The sequence below is a fragment of the Pollachius pollachius genome (genome assembly GCF_949987615.1).
Source record: "Pollachius pollachius genome assembly, chromosome: 15".
NCBI lineage: Eukaryota > Metazoa > Chordata > Actinopteri > Gadiformes > Gadidae > Pollachius > Pollachius pollachius.
Window position 1 is genome coordinate 16647266 of NC_136948.1, and position 14676 is coordinate 16661941.

At 43.0% G+C, this 14676-nt stretch overlaps 1 protein-coding gene across 1 annotated transcript; it reads right to left on the bottom strand.

The window, feature by feature from the left end:
• Window positions 1–3857: 3857 nt before the first annotated feature.
• Window positions 3858–14317, bottom strand: LOC307087308 (potassium channel subfamily K member 5-like). The gene is made up of 5 exons (XM_079752839.1): window positions 13863–14317; window positions 7787–7898; window positions 7064–7230; window positions 6776–6944; window positions 3858–6531 (listed from the first exon to the last, which is right to left on the bottom strand). The coding sequence occupies exons 1-5, from the start codon at window positions 14046–14048 to the stop codon at window positions 5495–5497; spliced, it is 1671 nt and encodes a 556-aa protein (XP_079608965.1). The 5' UTR covers window positions 14049–14317; the 3' UTR covers window positions 3858–5494.
• Window positions 14318–14676: the final 359 nt, after the last annotated feature.

The following is a 14676-nucleotide window of genomic DNA, read 5'->3' on the forward strand; positions in this document are numbered from 1 at the left end:
TATATAATATTTCTAACCCTTCATGTATAAAGAGACAACACATATATTTAAGAAGATAAGCAGCTCAACCCGAAAATGTTCTTAGAAAATGATCCCATAGCTTGGCCTGTACTGTCTAATGCAGCGAACAATAAAGAAAGCCTGACATTTATTAAGTCTTCTTTTTTCCAGTTTCTATCCATCACTTCACACCAATGTCTATGTTGTCCCTGCCATCACACATTAATAAACGTAAATGTGTGTTTCATGCTTTGGGGAGGCTAAAATGAAAACATTTGTTCTGATGGCCTGTGCTATTTTAGTCTTGGCCCAATATATAATGACATGGATGGGGTGAGATATTGTTAAGGTCAAAACAAAACCAATGTGTATCCTCTATGAACCGTCCGCACTCTAAACAAACTACAATCTCCTGCCCTTGCCTTGGTTCCCATCCTTTCTTACAGACTGTAAAAACGTCTGGCATATGGCCAGTGTGCCAGCGTGCCCTCACCTCGACATCCTACCTTCCCACACACACGCACACACACACACACACAAACAAACACACACACCGGCACACGCTCACACACACACACACACACACACACACACACACACACACACACACACACACACACACACACACACACACACACACACACACACACACACACACACAAGCCCATGCACACACACGCATACACACAAGCACACAGACACAAACACACAGACACACACACACGTCCATGCACATGCTCACGCAGACACACACACACACACACACACACACGCACTGGGGGGTGTCCAAAAGTTTCCGCTTTGGAAGGCTGGACAAAGACATTCAGGAAACAATTGGGTGCTAGGGGGGACCTTGGATCCTCCAGGCCAAAAGTTTCCTCTGCTAAACCCCTGCCCAGGGACTTGTTGTTGCGCTGTGAGTGTTTTACGGGCAAAAGGAACCGCTCCACATCTGGTTCCCACTCTTCCTTTGTTGACAAGGAAGTGAGCTTGCATCGTTTTGTCCGTGCGTAGATACGTCCTAGGGTCACAACACAAAAGGGTGTTAGGGCGGAAGTTTATAAATATCCAGTCAAATGCTGCTGACCATTGGAAGTCAGCGGACCCTGCGCCTGCCCGGGCACCTTGAGCGCCGATGTTGTTGTTTAACTTTAGTCTGAGCGCAGGTGTTCCTTTTTGAGGCCTACCGAAATGATTAATGAACGTCACGAGGTGCAAAATCAATGAACACGCAGAAAAACTGCACTGCTTTTATGGTGCAGCGAATACAATGCTTTTGCACACAGACTCAGTCATTTATTCACAGATTTTGTAATCGTGGCTAGATCGTATAAGTTATAATATCAATGACCTATCAATGACCTGTCCTGTCATAGTCTCGTATACTCTTTAGTTCGAGCAGAGATAACTCTTGAAAAGGAATTACTGTCTTGTGTAATCACTTGTTTCATAACTGTTTGCATAATCAGCCAAACCACATACAGAAAGGGCACACACAAACACACACACACACGCACAAATACACACTAAAATACACTCACACGCACATACACACCCACACCCACAGGAAATGCATTCATTTAACAAACTAGTTTCTTGTACAAACGGGGGGCTCTTTTCTTAAACACATTGAGGGAATACTTCATAGGCTGTGTGATACATCTTCAACCTAGCAAACATATTTTAAACTATCTCTCATACAGCATGTCTAGTTCAAACAACTGCTATTTCTTGTCAGTATATATATGTATAAAACATTCCTCATTTGTATGAGCAATCCAGCACATCGTCATTTTCAACATTTTACATTTTCTACAATCTATTTCATAAGAGGTCAAGGATCTTTCAACATTTTAAAAAAATGATCCCTACTTTAGAAGGCCTTTTATGCTGCACCTGTGGTTTTATGTCATTATACCACATTATTTTTTTTTAACATTTTTACCACATTGTTACATTGTTACTCAACTTTTGCTATGACTAGTGAAAGTGACGATGATGGCAATTCTGACTCAATGTGAAAGGCTTTGACAAAACATCTCACAAGCATTTAGAACAGTTTTATTTGATGACCTGAAATAAAGCACTTATATTTGGAGCAAGACGTTTCAAGTTATGCAAGCCATCAGCAGGTTAATTCTCTCTCTCTCTCTCTCTCTCTCTCTCTCTCTCTCTCTCTCAACTTGACAGTATGCTCATGCTACATCATACAGAAGGTGGTCTTATATATTTTGCTTACATCAATACGCTCCTCCATATTTCTTCCAAGAGAACAGTGAAGCCCATCTAGGATGGGCTTCACATCGTGTGGATGGAGCAGAGGGCTCCAATCCCCTGGTCCTTTTCATCTGTCACAGCGTCTTCAACTTGTATAGAGGTTCATCCTGTGGCAGGAACTATGTGGAGGTTTTTGTTTGTGCAATTTTGCCAGTGATCACTAAACGTAATGTTTGTCAATTGAATACAGGCATTTGTATGCAGAGTGAGAATGACCTATTTCCAATGGAAATAACGACAAAACGTGTTCGATTGTATAATTTTGTCATTATCTCATTTCTGATCAGACTGTTTTGAAGTCATGACAGAATGCGATCCAACATTGCCAAGATGATAATCTCAAGACAAAAAATAAGTATATAATTCAAGTCTTAACTGAACTCCAATATGAATGAAATATATTCTAATTGGGCTTTATAACACAAATACAACACATTCTCATGTGCTAGCTCATTAATTCTGCTCATTAATTCAACACTGTAATCATTAATTACAGTGTTTTATTCATAATAGTGTCGAGGCTGTTCAAAGAAGGTGCCTTTCTGTGTTAACGGGAAAACACCATGGCAACACATTTTCTACCACGACTCTTCAGCAAACTGCCACTCCAGGCGTTCTCCGTTTTGATTCAGTGAACAATGCAGCAGAGGCCAGTATAAGGGCTGTCAAGCAAATCAATAACATTTCATTCACATGCACCCAAAGCTCTTTTACATAATCCCCAAGCCCATCCTTTCTTTGTAGCTAGTAGTGTCTATTTTCTGATTTTTTTTTAACAGTGCTCAGAGGAATTTATCAATGTGATTGAAACAAATTATGGGTGGTGTATTTTTAGTTCAGTGTTAACCCATGGATAGGTAGTTTAGCGAGATTCATTCAGACAGTGGTGAACATTCTCTGTCTAAGGCAACAATTGGCTGGTATGCAAGATCTAATCTTCTCGACTGAATGAGAAATGTAAACCATTCTTGTTATTCGGAAATATTTGCCAATCTTCCAATGATTCCCCAATGAACCAAAACAGAATTGTGAATAATTGTCTTTTTTTGCCTTGCAAATTCAACGTGACTGTTGAGTCGATGAGTATGTTAATTATCTGAGACAAGATCAAACTCTTGATTTTATACGTCATATTCCATTTAAGTCCCATTCTTTGCAAAACCATAAGCACGTGATTGTTTGCTGCTGAATGGATTGACTTTAGATATACAAAGACAAATGGTGTTATGAAAGTCACGAGATACACAACTCGTCTTTTTTTTCATGGACTAAATCATTTAAAAATGTTTCAGAAACTAGGAGGAGTAATACGTTGTTTTGCATACTGTCATACCCCAGCTCAGCAAAGGTCATGATTGTACTTTTGTATAATTACATTCAATGCTACATATTTCCCCACAAAGAAAAAAAGAAAAAAAAAAAAATCGAAGATAGTATCCCCTAGTAGTTCACACCAATACTGTTCCAATAGCTAAAGTGTATTTAATTGACTTTTTCATACCATCTGTAACAAGAAAAAGCATTTACACCAATTATATGTATTAATCTAGTTTATTTAAAAAATATACATTTTGCTGGGATTGTATATACAAAAAATACAACATGAATAATTTAGTCATAAAAAAGGACAATACGTGGAGTTGGTTAAACACAATGGACAAACATCACAAATAACAACATTTTCCATAACAAGCACAATTCATTTGTTGAAAATTAAGACAGACCAAGTATATCCATTTGCACATACCCCATCTGTATAATCAACACTTCAGTTCAGTTCAGCATATGCATTACATTGATTGCCACGTACATTCGAGACTGGGGGTGAATCCTACGAAGGCCTGGGAACCATAGCACAGCCCTGCCAATCTTCTTTGCGGAGTAACACTGTTTGAAGTATGCCGTCTTTTTAGGGGCAGGAGGCTGAGGGCAAACTCGTTTTTTGAGTTGACACAGTTCCTGACCCAGTTCTCCTCTATTGGCTCAGTAGAGTAAAAAAACACGCAACCGAAAGCCACCATGACACCGCCAGGTTCCCTGACGTCAAGAGGATCGATCGGCTGCAGGTTGACCCTTGTATAGCCAAAACATGATGCGTTTAGATCAATCAGGTCGGGCCTCCCCAAAACCAACAAGGAGCACCAATGCCTTGTCTCCAGCACAGCAGCAGCAGGCTACCGATACAGACAATATTGACATGGCAAACACACAGTCAACGGGTGTTGCTGCGGGTGCCAGGGGCTGCAACCATTTTAAATGTGTCCCCATGATGGAGGGTCCACAAACAGGCACGCAGCCATGGCGAATACAGATTAGTCGAAAAAATGTCATGCGATTTTTTACCATCTACCAAAAATAACAGACTGGAGTTTGCTGGAGTTTACCATGGAGGTTGCAATGACCAGGGGTTACAGTTCCTATACTGGATCTCATTTTTTACTGGGGTACGTTGTGGCTCTGAAATAACCATTCACGGTAGTGGAGTCACCACAACAAACAAGGTAGCTCGCGTCAAACACTTTGCATGTACATTTTGATCAACTGTACAACTCAAAACTACACCGAAACATTCTTGCCTCTGAAAACTACTTTCATAAGAAAAGCAGGGATTTGTTTTGGGCAAAACTCAGCTATAAATAAGAAAAAAAGAATTATGTCTCCCTTAGCCCTTCATTTGAAGAATTTCTGTTGGCTCAGGTTTTAGAAAGATAATCTCAACCGAAATGGACTTTAAACGGCCCGCATCATTCGGTTGAATTGTGCAATGTCAGAGATATACAAGCCATGATGGCCATGAATAATAGACTAATCCTTCATGTTAATAAATAGCAATGCACCAATATGGTGAATAAAAATCAAGACACACCAATGGCAATCCAATAAAAGCAACAGAAAAGTTGGCCTTTCCTGTAATTTACCAATATAAAAACAAGACATATTGCAATGGTGCCATGAATTTGTTAAAACTAAAAATGAAATAAATAACCGCAATGTTAGTGCTCATCCAGACTGATTCATTGCCAGGGCAGCAGCTGGGCCCTGGTCTTTCAAAAGATTGTTTGGAAAATAGCACAACATAATCAAGTCTCTAACATGATAAAATGTGGTCATTCTGCATAATAATATTTATACAAAACAAAAACATGTTGAAATTGTCCTTCTTTCTTTAAATTCAACAGAAGAATAGAAAATATGGGACCGCTGAAATGGCTGTTTGTCAAAGGTCCATGTTATCCTCCTTTGCATATTCTTCCACCAGCTCCTCGTAGGAGTGGCTGTGATCGGACCCGTCGCTGGTGAACACCGATCCTTCCAACTCGGAGCTCTGCTCCTCCTTGGAATCCGTCTCCGACTCGCAAACGTTCTCGTCGCACGTGGTTAGGGACGACTTGGCCTTCGAGGCGCCCCCTTCCCCCTCGTCGTCCTCATAATCCTCTGCGTCGCCGCCCCCCTCCTCCCCCTCTCCCCCCTCGGCCTCCAGGTTATTGTTCAACAAGTTCTCCTCGTCGATGAACGTGATGTTGGCGTTCTGGAAGGTGAGCGGCTGGTACTCCTTAGAGTCCCACCTCCTGGAGCCGCCCAGCCCGCCGCCGCCCCCCAGCAGTCCGCCGGGCTCCAGGTCCACGTCCTTGTCCAGCTGGTTCTCGTACATGCGGTCCTGCTCCGCCTCCGCCTCCGCCAGGTCGTCCGTCAGCAGCAGCCCGCTGTCCGAGCCCAGCAGGTAGCTCTTGGACTTGGAGAAGGCCACTCCCACGCGGTCGCTGAAGCTGTAGCGCCGCTTCTGCCGCGGCGACTGCTCCAGGCTGAGGATGGGGTGGCCGTTGTACGACATGGCGTCGTTGCAGCTCTTGGAGCGACTCATGTCTTTGGAGCCCCCCTCGCCGCCGCCGCCGCCGCCGCCGCCGCCCTTGGGGGAGCCACAGGCGTTGCCGTTCAGGCCCCGGTCCTTCTTGGCGCCGATCTGCTTGATCAGGTCGTTGTAGCCCTCCTGCTTCTTGGACAGGAAGCTGAAGATGTTGACGTCGCTGGGCGTGGGCGGCCGCCGCAGGGAGGCCTTGTGGGCCTCCTTGGTGTGGCGCAGCTCGTCCACCGACAGCTTCCGGCGCCTGCGGCGTTTCTTCAAGGCCTTGTGGGCTTCCACCACCATCCGCACCTTCCAGTTGAAGAACAGCGAGAGCCACGCCAGGCCCAGGTAAATCCACACCTCCACGAAGTAGCGGTACAGTGTGGGGTAATCCGTGTTCGGGTCCACACCTGATGGAGCAATGGAAAGGAAAACAATCAGTACATTTTATAAATCGACATGGTAAACATACTTAACCAAGACACGGTTTTGAGACCTGCATACATGCACAATGTTACCATAATCACCAGCTGCTTTTTAAGCCTTTCGCTATGCATGATAACGTATATTGGATTCTGTAATGACACTATTTGTTCCATACAGATTCTCATAAGGCCAAAAACCAGTACATTTTGAATTACTCAGAGGACATACCTGCCACTAGGTCTCCAAAGCCGATTGTGGTCAAAGTGACGAATGAGAAGTACAAGCCTTCCACATATGTCCATCCCTCCTGGGACATGAACACAAACGGTGGGAGGACGAGGTGAATCAGGACGCCCCAAAGAACAAAAATGGCCGTGCAGGCGAACTGGGCCTTTCTCTGGGAGAGGGCAAAAAAGTGAAGACAACCAAAACCATAAGAAAATCATTCAGCTCAGTTGAAAACTGACAAACATGCCTGTGAGTACAAGTGACGGTGGAAGAGGCTGGTGAGCTTACCAGGGAAAGACCTTTCTTGGTCAGGTACTGGCCCAGGTGCTTGGCTCGGCCACCAAAGAACTTCCCCAGCTCACTGATCCAGCTCAGACACAACGGGACACCGAACAGCCCGTAGAAGATGCAGAACAACCGGCCTGCAGGTGTTTTGGGGGCGATGTTTCCATAACCTTCAAAAGTAACGGCAAAGTGTGAAGTCAGGTGTATGTGCTGTAGGTCACTTTAGGACTAGTATAGTACATGCAGTTTAGTTTGGTTCAGCAGGTAGTGGTACAGTGAAAAGTACCGTCATATTTGTGCCTCACTCGAGCACTACACTCGTTTGATGTATATCTGACGAAGTAAATTTATTCAGTCAGTCAACTAGAAATACATTAGAGGAGAGTTACTTTGGGAAACCTGAATTTCCACCTCTGAAGAAAAATAGAACAAAAATAGATTTGAAAAGGCTATAAAAGACAAAGAAAACATCGCTATAAAGAGCTTGCTAATGAACCCTTGGTTACAGCTTTTTCACAACTGCTTCCATCTTATCTATATGAGTTGTTCAGTGCATTAGGATTAGCACGGGCAAAAGGGCAAACAATATCTAATACAAAGTGTGGCCCAGTGGAACAAAGTCAAAAAGGCGGGTCAACAATGCTGTAGCGATTACAATACAATTAACACATTTCGCCGGTTGACCTTATATCTTAAATGTGTAAAATAAAATGGAAAAACACTTACCAATTGTGGTGATGACGGTTGCCGCGAATATGACTGCGTTGGGCCAGTTCCAATTGTTGAAGGTCTTTCTGCCGGTGATGGTGACCCCTTGGCCTGAGGCGTCGGCCACCACCTGAGAAGGGAAAAACCCACGGCATGGGTTAAAGGAAAATACCCAAATCCCACAAATACAGCAGCATCCACTGAATTGTAACCCATCCAAGTCGCTTTAGGCGAAAAGGAAGGGGGCAGAGTGGGGGAAATTTTGTTTTGTCCAACCACATCCTTCCTCCTGGGATACTTTTGATGTTATCACGGACACACTGATGAGTTGACCAGTGCCCGTTCTACACATGTACCGCACCGGGCCCAGTGCTTCTGTAAGCAGTAAACACTAGCACTTGTGCTGCCAATCAGAGACTGCAGGGAGAGGATCTGCTCTCCCATCAAACCAAAGATGGAGAAGAATACAATCTTATGTTCCTTGTGGCTGGGAGTTGGAATGCGCAACAGGATTTTCCTACAACAGTTATTTCCACCAAGGCGATTTATAAATGGGGACTGTTTGGCCTGAACTGTGTTTTGAGAGGCATAATACTGATATTCCATGTTTCATATATGAATGCTGCCAGTTGCAGATTGCAAAAAGGAATAAGTGCTGCTTGGTTTTTGGCCTGTGCACTGAACAGGCAGATTTCACACACTATTTCCTTTCAAAAATAATGGAGATATCCATTAGAAAAATGATTAAATAATATGAAACAAGATGATAAAAAAATGTCCCCATTCAATGTTCACACTTGCGATCACCACAATCTTATTTAAATTAAAACAATTATCCCATCCTTCTAGGAAAACCTACCAGACCACATTGTCGAACACATTGCAGCAGTCAGATTCGTAACGTTTCCCTTTTATTCATGTGGGTAATCTATGTCCACCTAGAGTTAGCCACCATATCCCATTCAATATCACATCCCTGATAAACCCATGTGCATCAAGAAAATCAAACACAAAAAGACCTCGGCACAAAGCATGCATAGCATCCTTTTCGTTCACACTAGTTCCTTCATTCTCCACTGTTCTCCTTGAGGGGATGAGTTGGGATCTGCACACTACACTTAAGCGCTAGAAGACTTTTGGTTTCTGTAATGATAGCTGGTCTGCGACGGTCCTGCTCTCTAATTAAGCAGTGCAAGGGGAGACGTGTTGCTTTGTTTGCTGATTCAACACAAGCCTCCTCCGTAGGGTCTTGTGAGGCCTGCAGCGCTGACATGCACAGTAGCTCAGCTGTGACTGGGGATTAACCGAGCGGGGACATTGCACCTTTGTTAAGTGACCTATTCTCACCGCCTACAGCACATTCACTGACGCCACGGTTCTCAAGACTGGCACGATTGAACACAATGCCAACTGTGTGTATCTATACATATGCGGGCGCGTGGAAACGCCACGTTTTCACATCTACAGTGCCGTTTGGTTCTTCGTGACACTTAGTGTCCCAACCAGAAAATAAATATTTTTAAACACGCACACACTAAAACAATACTATCACTATACACACTATTACTCTATCATTTACTCAAACTTTTTTCCCCCATTTCGTGAGACAAGAAGGACAAATCCTCCCTGTTACCATCACGTTACCACCATCACCACCATGGGTTGTCAATTCCATAGAAGGTTCTGTAGACTGAGAGGTTTGTCTTCACTGTGTCTGTAGTTTTACAGACGAAGAAGACAAATTGGAAAAGGGCAGAGTTTAAGACCTGAAAGCCAAAACTCTGGATGCAAACAAAACCACACGGGCATAGTATGTACTTCCTCAAAGTTTTCCTTTTTTCTTTAGTCATCAATAATTAATTTCTAGCATTCTCTCACATGACAAATCCCAAGGTGGTTAAGACTAGGAGTTAGGGTCATTAGTAGTGAGCCATCTCGACTCCAAACAAGAAGGATAGCGCATGACCTGAGGTCGGGACCCTCTGAGTTTATGCCTTAAAAAAGGTCACATGGAGACCAAACCATTAAAAAAAAGGTCAGTCAATGGTCAGGCCGGGATTTACAACTGCCTAGAATGTGTTCTGTGTGGCCAGTTTAGCTCCAGCAAGCCATTGGAGCCCTGATTTGGGACAGCAGCTAGAGACACTGGATCCTCACCTGCTGCCTCTACAGTTGCGCAAGATGTGAAAGAATAAAAAGGTCAAACTTTGTGTAAATAAAACTGTAAAAGCAACACCACACTGGACATTAAGAGACAAAATGAAAAAAAATGAAAAAGTCTCATTAGTTTCCTTTTCCCTTCTACGATGTAAATAACTTGGTTTACAATGTTAAAACGAGACTAAACCATCTCATTGTTAAGATAATTTGTAGCTACAAGAGACCACATCAAAAGTGTCAAATATATTATGAATGAAGAATGTTTCTGCCAATTATGCATAAGATTAAAAAGTAGGTACACCAATTTGCTCTTCATATCTTTTCCATTTGCATTGAGGGAACATTGTGGTAGAACAGTAAAAGGTTTTGTGATGTCTGTAGTACCAGGCCTACACACTGCAGGGGGAAAATAACATTGCAACCATTTAACAGTGAACACAGTTTGAACTCATCAATGACAGCCAGCCTGTGTCCTTAAATTAATTGAACGGCTGTGTGAAGAACAGAAAATAAGCTCTAAAAGTTTAATCTCCAACTTGTGATGTTGTTTAACTAACTTAATTATGCCACACCTAAATGACTAAAAGTGATACCACTAACAAAAGCGACCGTGGTTAGCCATCTAGTAAAAATAAAGTCATGTTTCCCACATGTTAACAGTTTGATGATGGTAAACAGTGTTACAGTTGTATTAAGCATAGAACACTTGATGGCAAATTGGGGCTTTAGTTGTTAAAACAGCTCAATGACGCCAATCCAGGTCTTCCGAGTGATTCTCAAACGAAAATCAACAAAAGTCTTGCTTTTGTGAGGGGATAAAACGGGCCTATAACCCTGGGACACCAACTAAGAACAAAAATTGATCATTCACTATCGCAGCTGTGTTATAAATATAGTAAAAACAAGTTTATGCAGGTTACTGTGGTTTTGTAGCATTTCTAACCACTCTAATATTATCCAGCTCCTGCTAGTATAGTGCATTACCATTCATTTTGTCAACCCAAGTTAAAGCTTTACACTGCGTTTGTTACGAGCTACTTGCAGTTCAATGTCTCTTGGTAAGTGTGATGAATATCAGTGTTTAATAGTGTCAATTTTACTTAAGCATTTTCAACTGCTATTCCCCTGGCAAACACACACACACACACACACACACACACACACACACACACACACACACACACACACACAACCAACTGCAACTGTTATCAGGACAGCTGGTCCGTCAGTATCACTTCAGTCCCAAGGTACTTTTCAGCACTCGGCGTGTGCACAGAACTGCAACAGCTGTTGGTGAGCAGCATCACAAAAAAATGAAGTCACTTTGAAAAACAAAACTTCCCGCAACGCAACAAAAAATAATCATGACAGATTCATGGCGTTGGTATTGTGGGAGGGAGCTGACGGGAGTGTGAATGTTAAAATGCTGCAGGGAGGGGGCTGCGTGAAACTGAAAGGATATGGTAAATGTGGGACTTAACATGCGATGCTGCCGACTAACAGTGACTAGCACTATTGTAGACGAGGAACAATGATGCTCTTCACCTCTCCTTGATTTGGTATAGAATCAAATGGGCAGGCAACAGCAGTGGATTCTTCACACACACACACACACACACGCACACACACACGCGCATGCACGCACGCATAGCAGTGTGTAGCAGCTGCTCAACAGTCTAGGCCCAAACAGTTTGAGAACTGGGGGGCTTCTGCCAAATTAACTTTTGTTGCTGCCTTGTAGCTTTTAACTTTGATAGATTGATAGGTTTTTCTGTAGAACCCACCAACTGCCAGTTGGTGGGCATTTGCATTGGAAGAGTTCCATACGGTTGTCTCTTTGTTCCCTGAAAGCCATCATGTCTGATAACCCTAACCTCACATATAACCATGCAAAGATCTTTAGGGACCAATTTCTATGAGACAAAACAACATGCCTTCAAACCAAGGAGCTATCCCATTTAAATCAAAGACCCACTTAGCATAACATCTCTCCATCACTTAGTTTAAGGCAGCTAGGAGGTACCAAATCCTGCATTATGCTAAATTTCCCTTTCAGCCAGGCATGTTTCTGAAAGTATTCTCAAAATCTCCCCTTGACTAGGCGCTACCAAACATGAAAAGATTAATCCATACCGAAAGATGAATCCTTAGAAATGAAAGAAAAAAAATACATCCAAGAGTTTGCAGTGTTTATGAAAAATGTACCTCTACATCTAATCAAGAAAACATAAATTAACAAAATATGCCATTGATTTAGATAAGCAAGCAGCCCACATACACATTTGAAGCAGAACTCTGCAAAGCAGGAAGTCAAGGATCCGGCGACTGAGGTGAACACTGAAAACGGTTGATCTTGATAAGATAAGTGGATCCGCTCTCCACAGATGACACACATGCACTGCAAACTCCCAAGCATTTGCCTCAATCCCCCTAATTACAGTTTCAAGCGGCGAATAAACTTTGTGACGCATTGGGCTACCTCTGTCCTCACTGCACACAGAGGGGGGACAAAAACAGTACTTATGCATGCCATTCTGCGTGCCAGTATCCCAGTGGTGGGTTGTGCTTTTAATGCATTAGTGACAATGCAGCGATTCCTGTCTTAACTTTTACAGAGAGCCAACATCACTCAGCCATAAAATCCAATGTGTGAAACTTACCACTTCAAGGTCCTTTACAGGGCGCAGTGAAACCCTTGATGATAAAGTGAAGAAAGCCAAATCTACTTTTTCCATGAGAGCCAGAAAACCCTGTTTAAACTGGAACAGACTGGGGGAAAGTTTCCACAATGCAAATTTGCTGGCGATGCAACAAAGTGAGGAAGATGACATCTGCATGATGCAGGTTAATGAGGAGTGATACAGACCTCCAGATATTGTCTTTTCTGGAGGCCTATGTATATCTAAATTCGAAGTATCCAAGTTGATGTGAACCCCAGCAAGGTTTACAAAGAAAAAAAAGGCATTGGCCTCTTGTGGAGAATACTTGGTAACTGGAATCTACACGTCTGAATTATGCTCCAAAACGTTTGTTTTGCTACTGTGGGCGCGTTGGATGGCCCTGGTTCCATTTAACTAGTGGTAGATCTGCCATGATGCATCGCTGTTCAACCCAACAGAAAAATCTGTCCTACCCTTTGGCAGCAGCTGTAGCCAAATGAGCCTCAGAGGAGCTGCTAAATTTCTACTGCGGGGAGGCCCTGAAGTGAGGGGCCAGAGTGTGTGTGTGTGTGTGTGTGTGTGTGTGTGTGTGTGTGTGTGTGTGTGTGTGTGTGTGTGTGTGTGTGTGTGTGTGTGTGTGTGTGTTAAATCCTTCCAATGGAGATTTGGGTCGGGGGAAAAGGAGACTTGTCGAGACATGCCTGTCTGTGGTCATACTTGCAAGTGTGAAGTAAGTGAAGCCAAAGTGCTACAGTTTTGCCTTTTTATTGACTTAGAAAAAGGAAAGTAGTTTCCTGTGCGCAAATGGAACAAATCTCATGAATACTGTAGCGAGAGAGGCAGGGCGGAAGGAAGTGTTGTGTAATCTTGGAACTGATATTTTGCATAAACCGCAAACGTTGGAAAAAGAGCATGTTTGATTATTGCATCATCAAGCGCAAATTAGTACAAAGTAAGCGCTGAACAACTCCTACATGTCAGCATGCGGCAAACAAAACACCTGCACGTTGGCTTTGTGTATACACACAGCGTGGACAATAACAGCATACCACCAGCGGCAGGGCCAGTGGAATGCAACAGTATCACAACATTATCGACTAAGGTTAACTATTTCAACCATTCCAACAGAGCAGTAAAAGTTCTTATGCCATTAACAATAAAAGCAAAAGAAAGGTTTGTTAAAAGTTAATTTGCACTAATTCAAAACATAAAATACAACTTCAAACACATGCAACCAAATTCTGGAAACGAATAAAACAAATGTGCGACCATACCTTGAGTATTTTGTCCAAATCATCTTCTGACAGACAGGGGTAGGCTAGGAGTATTTTTCCTTTTTCGACCTTATAGTCTTGAGCAGCGAGTTTCCAATTAGGCTCTTCGAGGACTTGAAATATTGCTGCCCCAATGGACAGGTAGAAGATTATTGCCGAAGTTAAGAGGGGACCTTTATCTACCATACTTATGTACAAGGAATCGAGGGGTGGAGAACGCGGGAGAGGGGCCCCTGGTGCAGTCCTTTGGCTATGCAGGGCACATGCTCAACAGGTTGGTCTTTGGGTGAAGGTTTCTTTTCTTCCGCACGAGTCTCTTGAAGAAGTGGTCAAACTTGCCACCTCGGGCAGCATTAGCTCGACAGATGAAATGAATAAAAGTGCTCATCAATTGGGCTTAACGTTTGAAAGAGCGTCTGAAAAGATCTGCCACTGAGTGGACTGCAGTTGTTGACTCTCCACATGTGCCGCCTGTAGCAACTTTAGAGGAACACTACTGTGCTCACTAGACTAGTAGTGAACTGTGTGGGGGAGTGGAGAGACGAGCACAGGATCCGCCCTAAATTGGGCAATGGGCGTCCCCGATTTCACCAGTTCTAACCAGGTAATAAATAAATATATGAATAGTCCTGCCAAGGCTGTGTGACGTTTATATGATTGAAATGCAAGATATGAATTGTACTTTTTATTTTCCCGAGTTGCGTTGAAACGAAACCCCGGAATGGATTTATTTCCCAAGCAAGTAGGCCTTGTCATTTAGGTAGTTGTTTAGATCTCCTTTTTTTTTACACCACAACATTTAACTTAATAAACT

Coding starts and splice junctions, on each gene's coding strand:
- LOC307087308 (XM_079752839.1), bottom strand. CDS start 14,048: ATGGTAGATAAAGGTCCCCTCTTAACTTCGGCAATAATCTTCTACCTG. Junction 7,231..7,786: donor AACCGTCATCACCACAATTG/GTAAGTGTTTTT, acceptor TTACTTTTGAAG/GTTATGGAAACATCGCCCCC. Junction 6,532..6,775: donor CTTTGGAGACCTAGTGGCAG/GTATGTCCTCTG, acceptor TTGCTCCATCAG/GTGTGGACCCGAACACGGAT.